Source organism: Penaeus chinensis, chromosome 39 (genome assembly GCF_019202785.1).
Source record: "Penaeus chinensis breed Huanghai No. 1 chromosome 39, ASM1920278v2, whole genome shotgun sequence".
In the NCBI taxonomy this organism is placed as follows: domain Eukaryota; kingdom Metazoa; phylum Arthropoda; class Malacostraca; order Decapoda; family Penaeidae; genus Penaeus; species Penaeus chinensis.
This window is the reverse complement of record NC_061857.1, coordinates 25,466,246-25,481,245: the sequence shown is the minus strand read 5'-3', so window position 1 is coordinate 25,481,245 and position 15,000 is coordinate 25,466,246. Positions and strand designations below refer to the sequence as shown.

General features: G+C 39.2%; 2 protein-coding genes across 4 annotated transcripts in view; one reads left to right on the top strand and one right to left on the bottom strand.

Moving 5' to 3' along the window:
• Positions 1-1,510, bottom strand: part of LOC125046724 (coiled-coil domain-containing protein 12-like) — a 2,635-nt gene extending 1,125 nt beyond the window's left edge. The window contains exon 1 of the mRNA XM_047644623.1: positions 1,286-1,510. Within this exon, the coding sequence (XP_047500579.1) occupies positions 1,286-1,449 (164 nt within the window). The 5' untranslated portion in view covers positions 1,450-1,510. The remainder of the gene's footprint in view (positions 1-1,285) is intronic.
• Positions 1,511-1,910: 400 nt separating this feature from the next.
• LOC125046628 overlaps positions 1,911-15,000 on the top strand; it is a 14,601-nt gene continuing 1,511 nt past the window's right edge. Inside the window, exons 1-10 of one of the 3 annotated variants that reach the window (XM_047644461.1) lie at positions 1,911-2,124; positions 3,368-3,507; positions 3,792-4,115; positions 5,362-5,559; positions 5,882-8,755; positions 8,910-9,166; positions 9,371-11,375; positions 11,574-12,851; positions 13,114-13,274; positions 14,261-15,000. The exon at positions 14,261-15,000 is cut by the window's right edge and continues 1,511 nt beyond it. In XM_047644461.1, coding sequence (XP_047500417.1) covers positions 3,798-4,115; positions 5,362-5,559; positions 5,882-8,755; positions 8,910-9,166; positions 9,371-11,375; positions 11,574-12,851; positions 13,114-13,274; positions 14,261-14,378 — 7,209 coding nt within the window. In that variant the 5' untranslated portion in view covers positions 1,911-2,124; positions 3,368-3,507; positions 3,792-3,797 and the 3' untranslated portion in view covers positions 14,379-15,000. The other 2 variants (XM_047644460.1, XM_047644462.1) reach the window with 2 other exon arrangements.

Sequence of the window (15,000 nt, the reverse complement as noted above, 5' to 3'; positions counted from 1 at the left end):
AATCAAATAATTTAGAAATTTGAGCTTATATGAAAACATTTTCTTTTCCAAGGGGTATGAAATATGCAGGCCTAGGAATACTTTTTAACTAAATTTACCAGCATTGTGTGTAGAATGTAAAGTGTCAAGAGTTGCAGGTGTACTAGTTGTGCTTCTTTTATAAAGCACAACTAGACAACTAATATCATGCATGAATGTAAATTGTGAAGATTCTTTGGTCTGGCATAGTACATGCAGCCATGGAGGCTCGACAGCGATTGGAAGAATCAAATTTTACATAATTTCTTTTTCTTTTTAACTGAAAAAAACAACATATCATATGATTTGTGTCCCCTCTCTCCCCAAAATATAGCACCAGTTTTCTCTAATCTGTTGGAATAAAAGGGAAAGGTGCTAACAAAATAAATAATGTTTTTGAAAAAAAAAAATCCTAATCATATCAAGACATATGAAGGAATGTTCTAGTCTCTAAAACCCTTAACCCATTGGTGATGGGTATAGAAAACTAAAAAAAAACTCTACTCTCTGGCGAACCACGGCAATGCATCGACTTTGAGCGCATGAGTTCGGTACATCAAGCTGAATCACTGCCTCGGAGCGCTTTGGCGCACCGACGGGGCGGACAGCCGCATGCCACATTTCGAGCAGTTTATTATCACGCCTATAGGTGTGACCCCTTGGGATGGGGTTAAGTGTCAAGTAATAATATGCTGATAATGCAGCATTCAGTACTCTTTTTCTTGCTTGGGCAGACAACTTGTTAGGACCAGCAGGACAATATGGCTGCCTTCATAACCCTCCATGGTCTTTATTACCAACAATGCAACAAAATTCGTAAGTATACATCTCTGTTTTATTATACCAGGATCTTGATTTTACATGCTGCATAGATTCTGTAATTACTCTGATGCACAGTAACTTGCCTTCAACCTGACACACACTACAGTAATCTTTGATAAGAACATTTAAAGGCCATAAAATTACCTATCTTATGGTTACCTACAACTACCCTTGTTTGTACAAATTATACAAATGTCATCTCGTCCTATTTGCCTGGCTACAAAGTAGGAAAGAGGGACCGGTCCAATTATCAAAAGTGGGGTTCTGAATGGTAAAAACATCTTGTCTATCACAAGTTGGACAAGGAATTCCGAGCGCAACATAATGACTCAACAATTCACATACACAGACGAATGTGTATGTGACTTGCAGTGAGCTGGTTCACAAATCAAGATTATCATAACAGTGGAAAACGATCACATAATTCATAACCAAACAGCATTACCTAAACAAGACCTGAGAGGAAGGCAATTCTTCATTATCCTTTTCTTCTTCATTATCATCCTTATCCTCAGAATCTCCTTGCCTCTTCCTCTTCAGGGCAAGCAACCTCTCTCGTCTCTTTTGCGCCGTGTCCTCTAAAGTTCCTATTTTCTCCTCGTTCCTCATGGTTTGTGTTTTGAAGAACTGGGATGCGAGGAAATGCTGGAGGATGTGAAGGAACGAGGCTTGTTTACAATCGGCGTTCGCGTAAGGGCGTTCTTGGAAGCCGGGAAATCCTTAGCTATAAAATTTCTTTGTCGAGTCAATCGTGCCTATGCTGTTATAATTTAATCTATAGATGCAAGTAGAAAAAAAGAGGAGTAACTATTCTAGATCAATGCTCTTAAGGATATTGATAGGTTAGGAGAAAGCTTAGTTAATGTGTGCGAACCTTTATTTATGTTTAAAAATGTTTGACCAATTTATAAACGAGTCCCATTCTATTTTACTCGCATAATTCAGAAGTAAATAAAGAAAGAGAAATTGTTTTTTACATTTATTTTACTGTAAATAAATATTAAGAATTAAAACCTTCAGCGAGATGTGAAGGAAAGCGCTTTTGTTTATACGACAGTTGCCAACACAGGAATAAATCGCACATATTTGTCCGTGTATTTGAACCTTGAGGCAGAATGTTGTAAAAAATTGGGTTTTTAGGAAGACATGCATGCTCTATGTATGCTGAACGTATATAGGTGAAGAATGCATAACGGCAAAAGAGCCTTGAAAATGAGAGAGAAATGTTTCACGGGGAAATTGTGAAATTGCATGAAATTCAATACGAGGGCTTTGTTTACAATGGTGAGATTTCTTCATACACGTTCGGCAGCCTGTGCAATTTTTATGTTTTTGCAAGTTAGTAATTAGGAAGATCAGTTGGCAGCCTTTTGTGTTTCCATAATGGCCACAACTGTAAATTAACTAAAACTACTACTGTTTATATAAAATTACTGTTGGGGCCACAGTTCTCTGTATTGGATTATCTTTATATTTGTAGGTTATTCAGTCATTTGTGCAGAAGAGTGTATTATTGAATTCATTAAATTTCATGCTACATATGAAGGTAGAACTTTTAGTGCGTGATGTCACAACAACAGTGCCATAAGGTGTACAGTATATAACACAAAAATTATTGCTCCAGGGTATGATGTGTTGAATATTGTTCAGCATTGTTTTTATTTATAAAAATTAAAGATGGATAAGTTCCTCTGGTGTGGGGGTAGCATTGTGAAAAAGTGTGGGTGTTAGTGTGTATGTATTTGCTCAAGTGTTGGTCTACCATACTCTAGTTTGGTGAGCAAGTTTTTTTTAAAAATCCTTTTTTTCCATGCTCTAGATTGGAACTTTCTTATAGACGTAATATATGTGGTGTGCGCTTGAAAAGCTGGGTAATTCTGAGTAATTCTTTACAGTACAGATGCACAATTCTACATCACAAACTTTATTCAACAATCTAAATTGCTGTGACTGGGTATGCCCTTCTGGCACTGTCCAAGGGGAGGATTGACAGAGGTCTCTGGTCTCTCCCGGCAAACATTGTCTTTGCCTAGGTATGCATGGCAAGTTAGAGCTAAAACTTGGGAGTGCCAAGTGCATTTGTATTGTGAGTAATGATATTTTTCATTATTTGTGGCATTACTGTTCATGTCTGCAGATTATTTCTTGTACTAACAAGTACAACATTCTTTCCTCAACAAGAATATCCTCTTCAATTTGCCCTAGCTTAGTCCATCCATAATGTTAAGATTAAGCAAAAACTAGGTATGGAAATGCATAGAATTAGAAGTGATATGTGTAAAATATTTATAATTTTCATGAACCTATTGTGTACATCAAGACCAGGTAAAAAGAATGGAGAATGATTATACTTAGGTCCACAAACGTGTGACCTATGTACAATGTGTGTGTGTGAGCATTTGTTCACAGATGCTGTTGATTTGATGTGTGTATAGTCTCTTTATTAAACATGTATTTTTAACTATACTTTTACCGTTTTTTTACATACATTTATATATTTTAATGCAATATTATCCTTTAATTGCAGTCCTTTCTTCACTGACAACTGAAGCACAACCATATCAATGCACCGACAGTAACCACCATGAATGACACACAGCCCAGATGACATTACTTTATGCTTCATTCCTCTGCCTTAGGATTCTTTGAATTCTACGAGATCAGTAAGGTGAGTCTATACAACATTAAGCAGCCACAAAAATAAAGAAATACTCTCACTCATTTATAAAAACCATTTAAAACCCATGTTCTATATAAATAGAAAATAAAGTGAAAATGTGTGAGTATGAAAAGCATCAATAGTCTGCTGAAAATCTTCTTTATACTGTTTCAAAAATATTCCACCTTTACACTTTTTCAAACAAAAGATAGATATATTCCACAGAACGAAAATTAATAAATAAATATTGTAAGTAAAATTCCATAGACAAATAAAAATACATAATCTTTCCGAAGATATGAAGAAGTTCAAACGTGTGTTTGGATCTATAACAAACCTTGCCCAAGATGACTCGTCCTCACGAGGAGCACCCCCTCCTGCCGCCCTCAGTACCTCCCGGAGGAGTGTTTCAGGCTCTTTGCACGGCTCCTCTGGCAGTCCCAACAGAGGCTCTTATGTTAGCTACGAGAGCCAGTCTTTGGACTCATACAACAGCAATCTCTCAGCTGGACAGACAGAAGTCGATCCCTACAGCAAACAGGACAAGAATTTTACCAAGTTGCACAAGTGGGCTTATCTGGGTGATGTAACCAAGCTCAAAAAGTTCATTAAAAAGGTAAATACTCTTTTTTTTTTTTTTTTTTTTCTCCATGAGTATATCTGAAATGGTGGACACAATATTTTAAGTTTAGGGGGAAAAAAATGTTGGTGAATATTTACATGGAGTCACAAGTATCACTTTATAGGAGAATGAAGTGATACTTTGTTTGTTAGTTTATATATATATATATATATATATATATATATATATATATATATATATATATATATATAAACAGCAATATGCTTCTACTTTTGTCCAGTGAAATATTACAGCTAATGAAGCATAATGGAAAGCATGCCACATGCAGAAGTATGGGTATTATTTTTATTTATAAATCACCTGAAACAGATGAAGAAAGAAAGATAAGTCTTAAACTGTATGTCTTGTTTTATATCATTTGCTCAAAGGGGTGTATGATTACTGGCAGTGTCTTGTATAATTTCATAGATAAATATTCCTGAGCAAATACCATTAGCAATTTTTTCTCATTCTGAAACACTAATTTATAATACTATTATTCTGAATGTAATTGTGTAGTCCATTAGAGAAGTAGTATTAATCCCTTCATAATTGATAGCTCACACCTGTGAAAATGTACACTTACTTTCCCACACTGACTACATATGTTAACCTCACATGCCATGAGCAGTTGAATGTTCTTTACCCTCTAGCCTAAACTGTTTCCTCTCTAATTTTTTCAGCTGCTTACTCAGACTTCATGTGTTGTTTAGTACTTAATGAACTAATTTTAAGAAAACATAGATATATAAGTCGCTGTTATCATAAACAGAATTGAGTGATCTAATCACTGGTGTAAGCATGTGAACTATGGCTAGTCATCCATCAAGTTAATGTATATATCAAATTAAAAAAACAAGACACTGATCATCATGTGACATTCATGCAGGTGACATAATGGCATCATGAACCTCTTTAGTGTTCATTACAGAGCATCTTAACTGCCTGTTCCTGCCTATCTAATAGAGTTTGTATACTCGTATATATAGCATTGTAAATTCTGTTTTCTATTGGATTCTGCAAATTAATCAAAATACACTTTATTAAAGAAATGGTTAAATAATCACTACAGGAACACGTCAGGATTTTGTATACCTATATCAATAAGATAAACGACTAAATGAAAAGTTAGGCAATCTTCTTATAAAGACTCTACAAGCTATAATAACATACATCATTTAGGTCAGAGGAATAAAACCAATGAAGATTAATTCATGCAACTCTTCTCCATGACTCCTAGATTTCAGTAGATGCACAGGACAGTGAGGGGAAAACGGCACTGCACCATGCAGCATCGCAAGGTCATGGAGATACCATACTGTTCCTCTTGGGCAGCAAAGGCAACGTGGAGATGCAGGACAGCTGTGGCATGACTCCGTTCCTCCGAGCTGTAGAGAAATGCCATTTGCCAGTAGTCCAGATGCTGTTGCAGAGACGAGTAAGTAACAGAAGAGGAGTGGGGAGGGAGATTGGGGTTTTGGAATCTCTGTGGTTTATGTTTATATGTTTAATTTCAGTTCCTTGTATTTGAGAAAATTTGATTTGACATAATCAAATATAGAAAATCCTTCACAGTATGTACAGTTAACACTAATCAGCTGCATGATGAGTTCATTAGTTTTTATGTCTGATAGAAATAGTAAACAAGAGTTAAAAAAGTTTAGTGGCTTCTTTTTTTTTAATACCATCTACAGTGTTCTGTCAATAATCACTCATAAAACAATTGTGACTGTAGCTCATCATTGCAATTCCTATTTCAGGTTGACACACAAATTACAGACTTCCAAGGCAACACCCCTGCACATCTGGCAGCCAGAACAGGTGCCACTGAACTGCTGACGCTCTTATTAGACTGTGGGTGTGAGTACGACGACCAGAACTCCCTTGGTCGCAGTCCCTTACACATAGCATGCAGTGAGAATCAGCTAGAGGCAGTTGAAGCTTTACTGAGACATGGTGCAAGTGTGAATGTTATTGACAAGGAGGGGGTCACTCCTCTTATGGTTGCTGCAAAGATCGGCAGTGCCCCGGTGGTTGAGTCCCTTCTTGACAACGGTGCAGATGTCAACCCTGTTGATTCCAGTAAATGGTCGGCTGCAGACTATGCTCGCTTCACAAACCACAACCAGCTACACCAACGTTTGAAAAGCCTAATGGACGATGGAGGGAGCAGCAGCTTGATTCCCCAAGGCTTGCTAAATATAAGTGATGAGGTAAGCACTGAAGAAGAAGGAGCTGTGGGCCTAACAAGAGACAGAGACATGGATGAAGATGGAGGTGATTCTTGGAGTGATAACAGCGATGTTGCGTCCATTAAAGAGAAGCCGAAAATCAACTTGACTAAGTTCCTGCCTTCATCTGATGATTCTGGAGATAACATTTTTTCAAGCACTCCAGAACCTGGGAGTATTATTGGACCTCCAAAGCCTCCTCGCCTTCATGCTAGCGTCTCTAGTGTAGCTTCAGAACCAGCAAATGAAAATGATGAAGACACTACGAGCAATAAGGAGGAAGAACTAGGTGCAGACGACTCTTGGAAATCATCCTCTGAGGACGATGAACCAAAGAGAGTTCTCGAGCACGTCAGCACAGGTGAGGAAGAGGGGGCTGTTGATAAGAAAAAGGAAAGTAAGAAGGAAAAGGTTTCGGAGGCAGATCATTCTTGGAAATCATCATCTGAAGAAGATGAGCCAAAGAAAAAACTACTCTCATTGTTTCACGGTGAAAGTAATTCTCCAAAACTCAGGAGAGACGAGCTGCTTGATAATCGCGAACCTAAGCAGTCTGAGTCTCGGGCTGGAAATTCCAAGTTGCTGGCTGACCTGGGACTAGACAACATGGAATTTCACTCATCAGAAGAAGTGTCTTTTGAAGATGAGGATTCCATGCTACCCATCGAAGGCACCCCAACAAAAGTCACAGTCAGCCGGAGAAATTCACAGGCCATTGGTAGCAGTGTGAGAGGTGGTGAGTCCTTTGGTGGGTCTCCAGCCTCTGTATCACCAAGAGGACAGTTTCCCAAGGTATCTGAGGATGAGGCATCTTCTAATGACTTCTCAAATTCTGATAATCAAAAAGTCCCTCTGAGTAGTCGCTCTCCCACAAAGGCCAAAGAGGAGGGTGGGAATGTCTCTCCTCAGAAGCCTTCTCCAAAGAAATCACCCACAAAGAGGTCCCCATTGAAAGCTAAAATGATACGCAAGAGCTCCAGCATCTTTGACAGTGACACGGATGAAGAAGTAGCATCGCCACGTCGGCCTCCAAGGAGAAAGAGTCTAACTCCAACGAAAAAGAAGTTTAGCCCTTCCTCATTTGAGAGTTCACCCAGAAGCCAAGACAATAAAAATGAGGAAGACAACAATGTCGGCAGTTCCTCACTTACAGAAAATGCAAAGGTAGCTGCAAATGATGGGAAAGAAGTATTAGATGCTCTGGAAAGGAAAAGAGTTGAGGTCACTGCCCAAGGAAAGCTCTCAGATAGTAGCACAAGCGGTGGGAGCAAAGTCTCTCTTGGTGCCGGAGGAATCCCCAGTTCACGCACAAACTCCCCATCAACAGTGGTGGGAACTCTAGGGCGGGAGGGAACCATGCAAGAATTGGAGGAGGTTTGGGAGGCAAATGCTAGCATCAGCCCTAAGAAATTCCACTCCAGCACAAGCAACCTTGGTTCAGAAGATTCACCTGAGCATGAAAAGTCTGATGAAAATGTCAAGGCAAAAGCAAAAGCAGATGTGCATAAAGATGAGACTGATGGAGTCCCAAAGGAAGGAGATATTGTACAACAGCAATTAGAAGACCAGGGAAAAAAAGAGATGATGAAGACTAGCAATCAACTGGAACCTGAGAATACAAGTCGAGATGTCAGTGATGATGATCTTATCTTGGGAGGAATTGAAACACGGTTACCAGGTAGGCATGAGGCCAGCCACACACAGGATCCATCAGGAGCTTCACCCCTGAAGATGGGAAGGATGCCAACTTCCTCAGAGGTCAGAGCTTCAGAGGGTAAAGGTAATGTCCAGTCTCTCAAAGAAAAGTTTTCTGTGTCTCTGGAAGAATCTCTATCATCTCCAAGAAGTAGAGCAACTGTTAGAACTCCCAGACAGATGTCTAAGGAGGAGCAAGTGTCACCAGTATCAGCCAGTCAAGCTAATGACAATGCCTCTCCGTCCAAGAGACCAGAAGCTCCCATTTCTACTCCAAGGAGAGAGCCTCCAGTCACCAGTACACCTCAGAGCAGGAAGGGTTCCAGGAGCGGCATAAGACGTTCAAGCGGTCTGGGCAGCATTCTGTTCAGTGATGATGAATCAATTGTGCCTGACGCTCTGACCACCCCTCGCTGTGCAGATGATGCGGATGACATGATGTCTGTGGCATCTACAGAAACTGAAGAGAGCACGCATATCAATTCGGGGCTGAAGGACTCTATTTTGACTCCCTTGTCATCTCTACCAGAAGCAAATAACATCAATCAGCTGCAGGATTTGGTGAGAGAGTTGAGATTAAAATTAGAGAAAGAGTTTGGTCGACGTGCTGCCCAGGAAACGAAGATATCCCACATGCAGCAGACAGAGAAGCAATTTAAGAAGCACATTGATGAACAGGAAGAAAAGATGCAGCACCAGCAGCAAGAGGTGAGTAACTAATTGTGAATGCTCATTATTAAAAAGGTAAATACACTTAGAAATTCATATTTAGTCTCATTGCTTTAAGACTGAAATTTAATTTTTTTTTTGGAATATTTATGTACTTCTTTCTTAAAATGTATCTCATTTTTCAATTTAACAGATCTCCAGTCTCATGGCAAGAATCAAACAGCATGAATATAGAGGCAAATGTGAGCAAGATTCGTCTCGACTTAAAGACCAGTCGCTTGAAGAAGCTCAGCAACAGTGTGTACAGTTGCAAGACCAGTGTGTGCATTTACGAGCTCATGCCCAGCAACAAGAGGAACTTGTCGATTCATTGATGGGGCAGTTGGAGACAAAAGAACGTGTGAATCAAATCCTTCAGAGCAAAGTGGAGGAACTTTCATCTCAGACTAAGTAAGAGATTTTTTTTTTTTTTTTATTATAAATAATAAGGATGACACCAATAGCAATAATTAAAATGTTAATAATGATAGACTAATTATAAAACTATTACTTTTAATGACAATGTAATGACAATAATGATAAAGGAAAAAGCTGCAAAGAATATTGAAAAGACATGATCAGTGTCTTATTTTGCTCTTCCACATTCATTTACAGGTTTGTTTCCATGAAGAGCTGTCAGACAGAGGAAAGTTATTTTGCATCACAGTCTACAGCAACTAGTGACATCCAGCCAGAGGAAAGCAAAAAAGCAGATGTGGCAATGCAGACTGTATGTTCTACACCAGATGCAGTGGATGCAGAGATTCAGACAGAAACTGAGACTCAGGAAGATTTATTGACAAAAAGCATTGCAAGTGTGCCTCTTCAACAAGCCAGGCAGATAGAAACATCATCATTGTCAACGCAAACAGAAGAAAGTTTGAAGAATGAAGTATGCAATGTTCAAGATGCAGAAACACAGAGTGAAGAGTGTAAGGACCCACAGGGCATCAGCACAGGTGTCCAGTGCACATCAGAAACTGTTGTGAAGTCATGCCAGACTCAGATCCTTGTCCAAAGTCATACTGTGCAGACTGACTTAACAAGTTCAAATAGCCATATTCAGCCAAAGAAGGTAGTTAAAGATATTCCATGCCAGACATCAGCACTTGGAAGGCAAGCAGCAGTTCAGACAGATTTCCAGGAAGATGCATCTCCTAGGAAGTCACCAGATGGCCAGCAGGAGATGAGCCCTAGTATTAGTGTTCATGATATAACAGCAGCGCTTGAACCGGTACTCTTTAACTTTTCAAACGATGTTAAAACTCTAATAACAGACACATTTGATGTCAACCAGACCTCTACCCTAGAGAATATTAGTCAGTGTCTTATTAGGGAGATACAAAATATTGGAAGCAGCCTTGAGACATCTCTCCAGCAAGCATCTTCACTGCAGTGTGAAGATACTCAACAGAAATTTAGCAGTGCTATGGACCGCATTGAGGAATCCTTGCGATTGCAGCTGGAGACAACTGCGCAACTTCTCCAAAGCAGGGAGAAAAATAATTCAGGAGAGATTCAAGAGGTTCTTGAGAAGGTAAACTCTTCTCTTGTCACAAGGTTTGAAGAGGTGAGGAATGACCTGAATAAGATACAGAGGCAGAGGGGATCTAGTGAACAAGATGTTTTGGAGAAGCTGGATTCATCTTTCCGAAATCTTAAGGAGAGTAATGATTACAGTCTGAAGAGCTTATCAGACTCCATCAAAACAAGCAAAGACTATAATATGCATGCTATTGAGACTCTGAAGGATGATTTAATGCCAAAGTTTGCTGAAATGAAGAGGGCGATTGTAGCTAACCAGCCTGAAGATAGTGGCATAACAGAATGCCTCAGCAGGGATATCACAGATAAGCTGGGGAAGATGGAGAGGTCCCTCGTGTCATCATTCGAGAAGAGTCTGAGCAATCAGGATTTGTCAGGTGTAGAGCATGAGGTTCACAGAATGTCAGAAGAATTGCAAAGAAAGATCTCGGCTCTACAGCACGGCCTGCAGTCTGTTGATTCAGGGTCAAGACTGGATTTGACAGAGGTGGATGCAGACTTGAAGAGCATCAGGGAGAGCAACAAGCAGGTCATGTCCCTCCTTAAAGCCCGGTCTTCTGAAGCAAACACCAACCTGAGCGAAGCACTGGAGGAAAATTTCCTCATTCTACAAGATAACTTACGTCGACTCCAGCAGACTCTGGTGCAGAGAATTAATGAAGTCTCTCAGCATGCTAATCTGGCAGAGGACCAAAAACTGTCCTGGCTATCCAAGCAAATAACAGAGATGGCCACCCAGGTCGCAGGGATGCAGACAGGACTCATGCGCATGCAATCATCCCTCGAAGCATCCCAGAGTCTGCCTTCTGCCAGTGGAATCATTGATGAATCTCTTATATCATCCCTGAAAGCCAGTAATGAGCAAGCAGTGTCAAGTCTGAAGTTCCAGAACCAAAGCATGATACAGCTGTTAGAATCTTTGCAAAAAGATGTCCATAGCTTTATACATCAGAAACCCATGATAAAGGATGGGCCTCAAGTGCAGCAGTTAAAGGATTCCTTACACAATAAAGAACTGGAACTGGATAGACTCTCTAGCAGTCAAGAAAAACTTCAAGAGAAGGTTCGCTTTCAGGTGAGTGCTAATCTTTCTTCTCAGATTATGAACTGAATGAAAATGGTAGGTTAAATTCATGTGAGCTTAAAATAGCTAGCTAGTAAACACTTTTTGCATTGATGATAATTTATTAAATTAATTATTAAGATTTATACTTCAATATTTTTCCCTGTTGTGTGTAGGCAGGCACATAAAAACTTCATTTTGATTTTGCAGATTGCAAATCTGGAACGTTTACAGCAGACAGAGCTCCACCACCAGCAGACAATAGAGTCTCTCACAAGGGAGCTGAAGGAAGCACAGAACACACTCAGAGAAAAGGATGAAAGAATTCACGAAGTAGCACTCAAGACAGCCAGCCAGAATGATGATTCCTCCAGGATCCGTCAGGAGAATTTCCGCCTCAGCTCAGAGAATGGCAAGCTCTCAGCATTATTGCAGGCAGAGCAACATCAGAGGCAGTGGTACGAGGGGGAGCTGCACGGCCTGAAGGAAGCTAAGGATATTTCTGAGGCCAAAGTCCAAGAGTTGATCCAGCTCATACAAATGCCGCGACAGCAGCCTCCCATGCTCCGCACTCCTCCAACAGGCAGAGACAATGATGATGACAGTCTTGCAGATAAGAAGAAAGAAATAAAGAAACTGGAAGAGGAAAAGTTGGATGCAGAAAACCGGTATAAGGAAGAATGCAACAGAGCTCAACGTTTGGAACTGCGGCTGAGAGAAACTGAGGCAGAGCTGGGATTGGAAAGAAATTCCAAAGGGGAACTTGAGAAGCAGCTGAGGAAGACCAAGGACAGTCTCACACACCTCCAGCAAGGTATCCATGAAGCCACACAAAATCAAGAATCTCTGCAGGATCTGACCGACCAAAAGAAAGAGCTAGAGGCTGAGATCAGAAATAGCAATGACACCATAGAAACACTCCGGAAGAAAATAGAGAGCATAAACCAAGAGAAGCTGCAGCTGAAACAGGAAGTCATGGTGCTGAAAGGAGAGAAGCTGTCCTTTGACCTGATCAGGCAGGAGAAGGAGCTAGCTGAGCAGATGCAAAAGAGAGCAGAAGAGCAGTTGATGGAGTTGCAGAGGAAGATCCCCAGAGAATATGTGCCAAAAGCAACACTTCTCCACCTTCAGGCTGAGATTGAGAGCAAATGTCAGCTTGAGTTGAGCAACAAACTTGCTGAATTAAACCAGCTCATTGACCAACAGAGTCAGCAACGGCAGTCCCAAGCCAAACTCAAAGAAACTCAAGAGCAGGGACTAAGGAACGAAATCTCGAGGTTATCTGAGGAAATAATACGGCTGCGGGCAAAACTAAGTGTATATAGTGAGGAGGAAGATACATGGAAAACACGGCACAACAGGCTCATGGATCTCTACCAACATGAAGTGCAGACCAAACATAACCACATACACAAAAACTCACAGACAAACAAACCCAAAGAAGAATCCGTTTCCATCAACCTCCGTGAGATCAATGCTCACCTGCAGGTAAGTTAGCATGGTTTGAGATGTGGAAGGTATGAATGCAAAACTATTTTTCTATAACTTGAAGCATTCTGAGTTTTGGAATTACTACAAGTATAGTTTCATCTAGCAGTTGTTTTTAGTTGCTATAGTGAATTAAATTGTGTCATTGTTTATATTACTCTAATTACTGTATTATTTTTATAATACAGAGAACTGTTGTAGGTCTCAACACATTTTACTAACGCCAGATCTCTTCAACTGTTTTTCTCTTATATCCTGCCAGACGCCCTTTGCCTCATCAACATTTCTGGGGCAGCTAACACCACCCTCGTCTATGCACCTTCCAAAGGCTCCTAGCAATATTGACAGTTACCATTATACTCACTCGGACACACTGGACCGAACCCTCAACAAGTACCTAAGTTCAGTTGATGAAAGGCCAAGGTAATATATTTTCTAATTGTTTGATGCATTATTTGGTATCTGGTGTTTAGTATGTATGTATCTGGGGACTTGGGTTAATATTCTTTATAGAGTAAGTAATATTTCTACTTAGTAAAATTCAAAAGAAAGGAGTGTAAGTCATTATATGTAATGCTGTTTGCCTTTACTTGATACTGTGAAAAATCTATTGAAAAAAGGATGGGCACTGGTAAAATAGTTTATAGAGACATAATTTTGTGAGTTCAGGTGAGTATATACCTCTAAATGCAGGAAGATCATCTTAATTATTTAGCATCATTTAATACAAAAGTGTATTTGAAGCACAAAAAACAGTAGACCGTTGGTGATCATATTTTGAAGTAGCAATTTATGATTTAAAATACAGGAAGGAATGTTCATAGTAAAAGAAAGTAGTGCCAGTATTTTTATATTATTATGTAAATAGGAGAATAGATGCAGGAGCAGTAGAGCATTGTAAGAGTGTAAACTAAAGGTATTGTTTTAATTCTGTGAATGCCCTTGAGGACTGAGGAAAAATGAGCAAGAAGTAGATTTAAAATTCCCAGTACTAGGATGGAGTTAGAAAGTGTCTGCACACAGAATTGATAAAGTTAGTAATATAATGATAATAAAAGTAATATTGATGAGAGTAATGTTGATAATAGTGATAATGATCATAATGTTAATATTGATAATAATAATAATAATAATGAAAGTAAATATTGCAAGGATAAAGTGACTGTACCATTAAAATTTCTGTTTTTTCACTGACATCTTGATTTTAAAATCATAATACAATCATACAAGTAAATACTGGAAGAATTGTGATTAAATGGGGCAGTGATATCCATTCTCATATTTATTTTAAGCTCATCTGCTGTACTTCATTTATTAACTTTTATTTATCTGTTTTCTTCTTATCTGTATATTAATACTTCATTTCAGTATTCTTATTTATTTATTTGATTATTTGTTTAATTATGAAGGTCCATGAGAACAGACGACAAACCCCAAGCCACACTTTGGCGGAAGGAGCAGCTGCCAACCCTAGACAGGTCCTGTGAAGATTACGTTGACCTTCTACGAAAGAAGTACGGACTGTGATGGAACGTGTGCAATTATACACTATTAATAATCGATGGAAAGGGATGATCAGGGTGATTTGTATCGCAGCAATTTCTGTGGTTTTACAAGTCATCTGAATGCATTTTTTGGTGTGTCCTACCATGCATTTGTAAAATGGGTGATTACTGATAGATGTGCTTTATTTTTTAATAATTGAATTCCTGATTAACTGTACTATGAATAGTCCTCTACCTCTTGGTGTAATTAGAAACCGTCCATACTAATGATGCTGTCCTTTATGTGCCTGAATCATTATTTTTATTAGAACTTTTTAATATATGAAGTTAATGTTATGAAATGTGGATATCCTAAATAATCAGAGAAGAGTAAGTGATTCCCTTTTTTCTAATTAGTGACACTTATTTTTGAATGACAGAGAAGTAAATTATCAACAGTATGTATTAACCCCTTGAATAGGCTTAAAGGAAGTGCAACGGCCACAAATGAGCACAATTATTGACCTGTTCATGTTTCAAAAAATGTTTTGCATTATAAAAATAGTTGGTAATGATTATAGAAAATGTATGCATTTTATCATTTACTTTGAGGGGTTAAGTACACTCCATATATGGCAAGATTGGGCTCATCCACTACTTTTGTC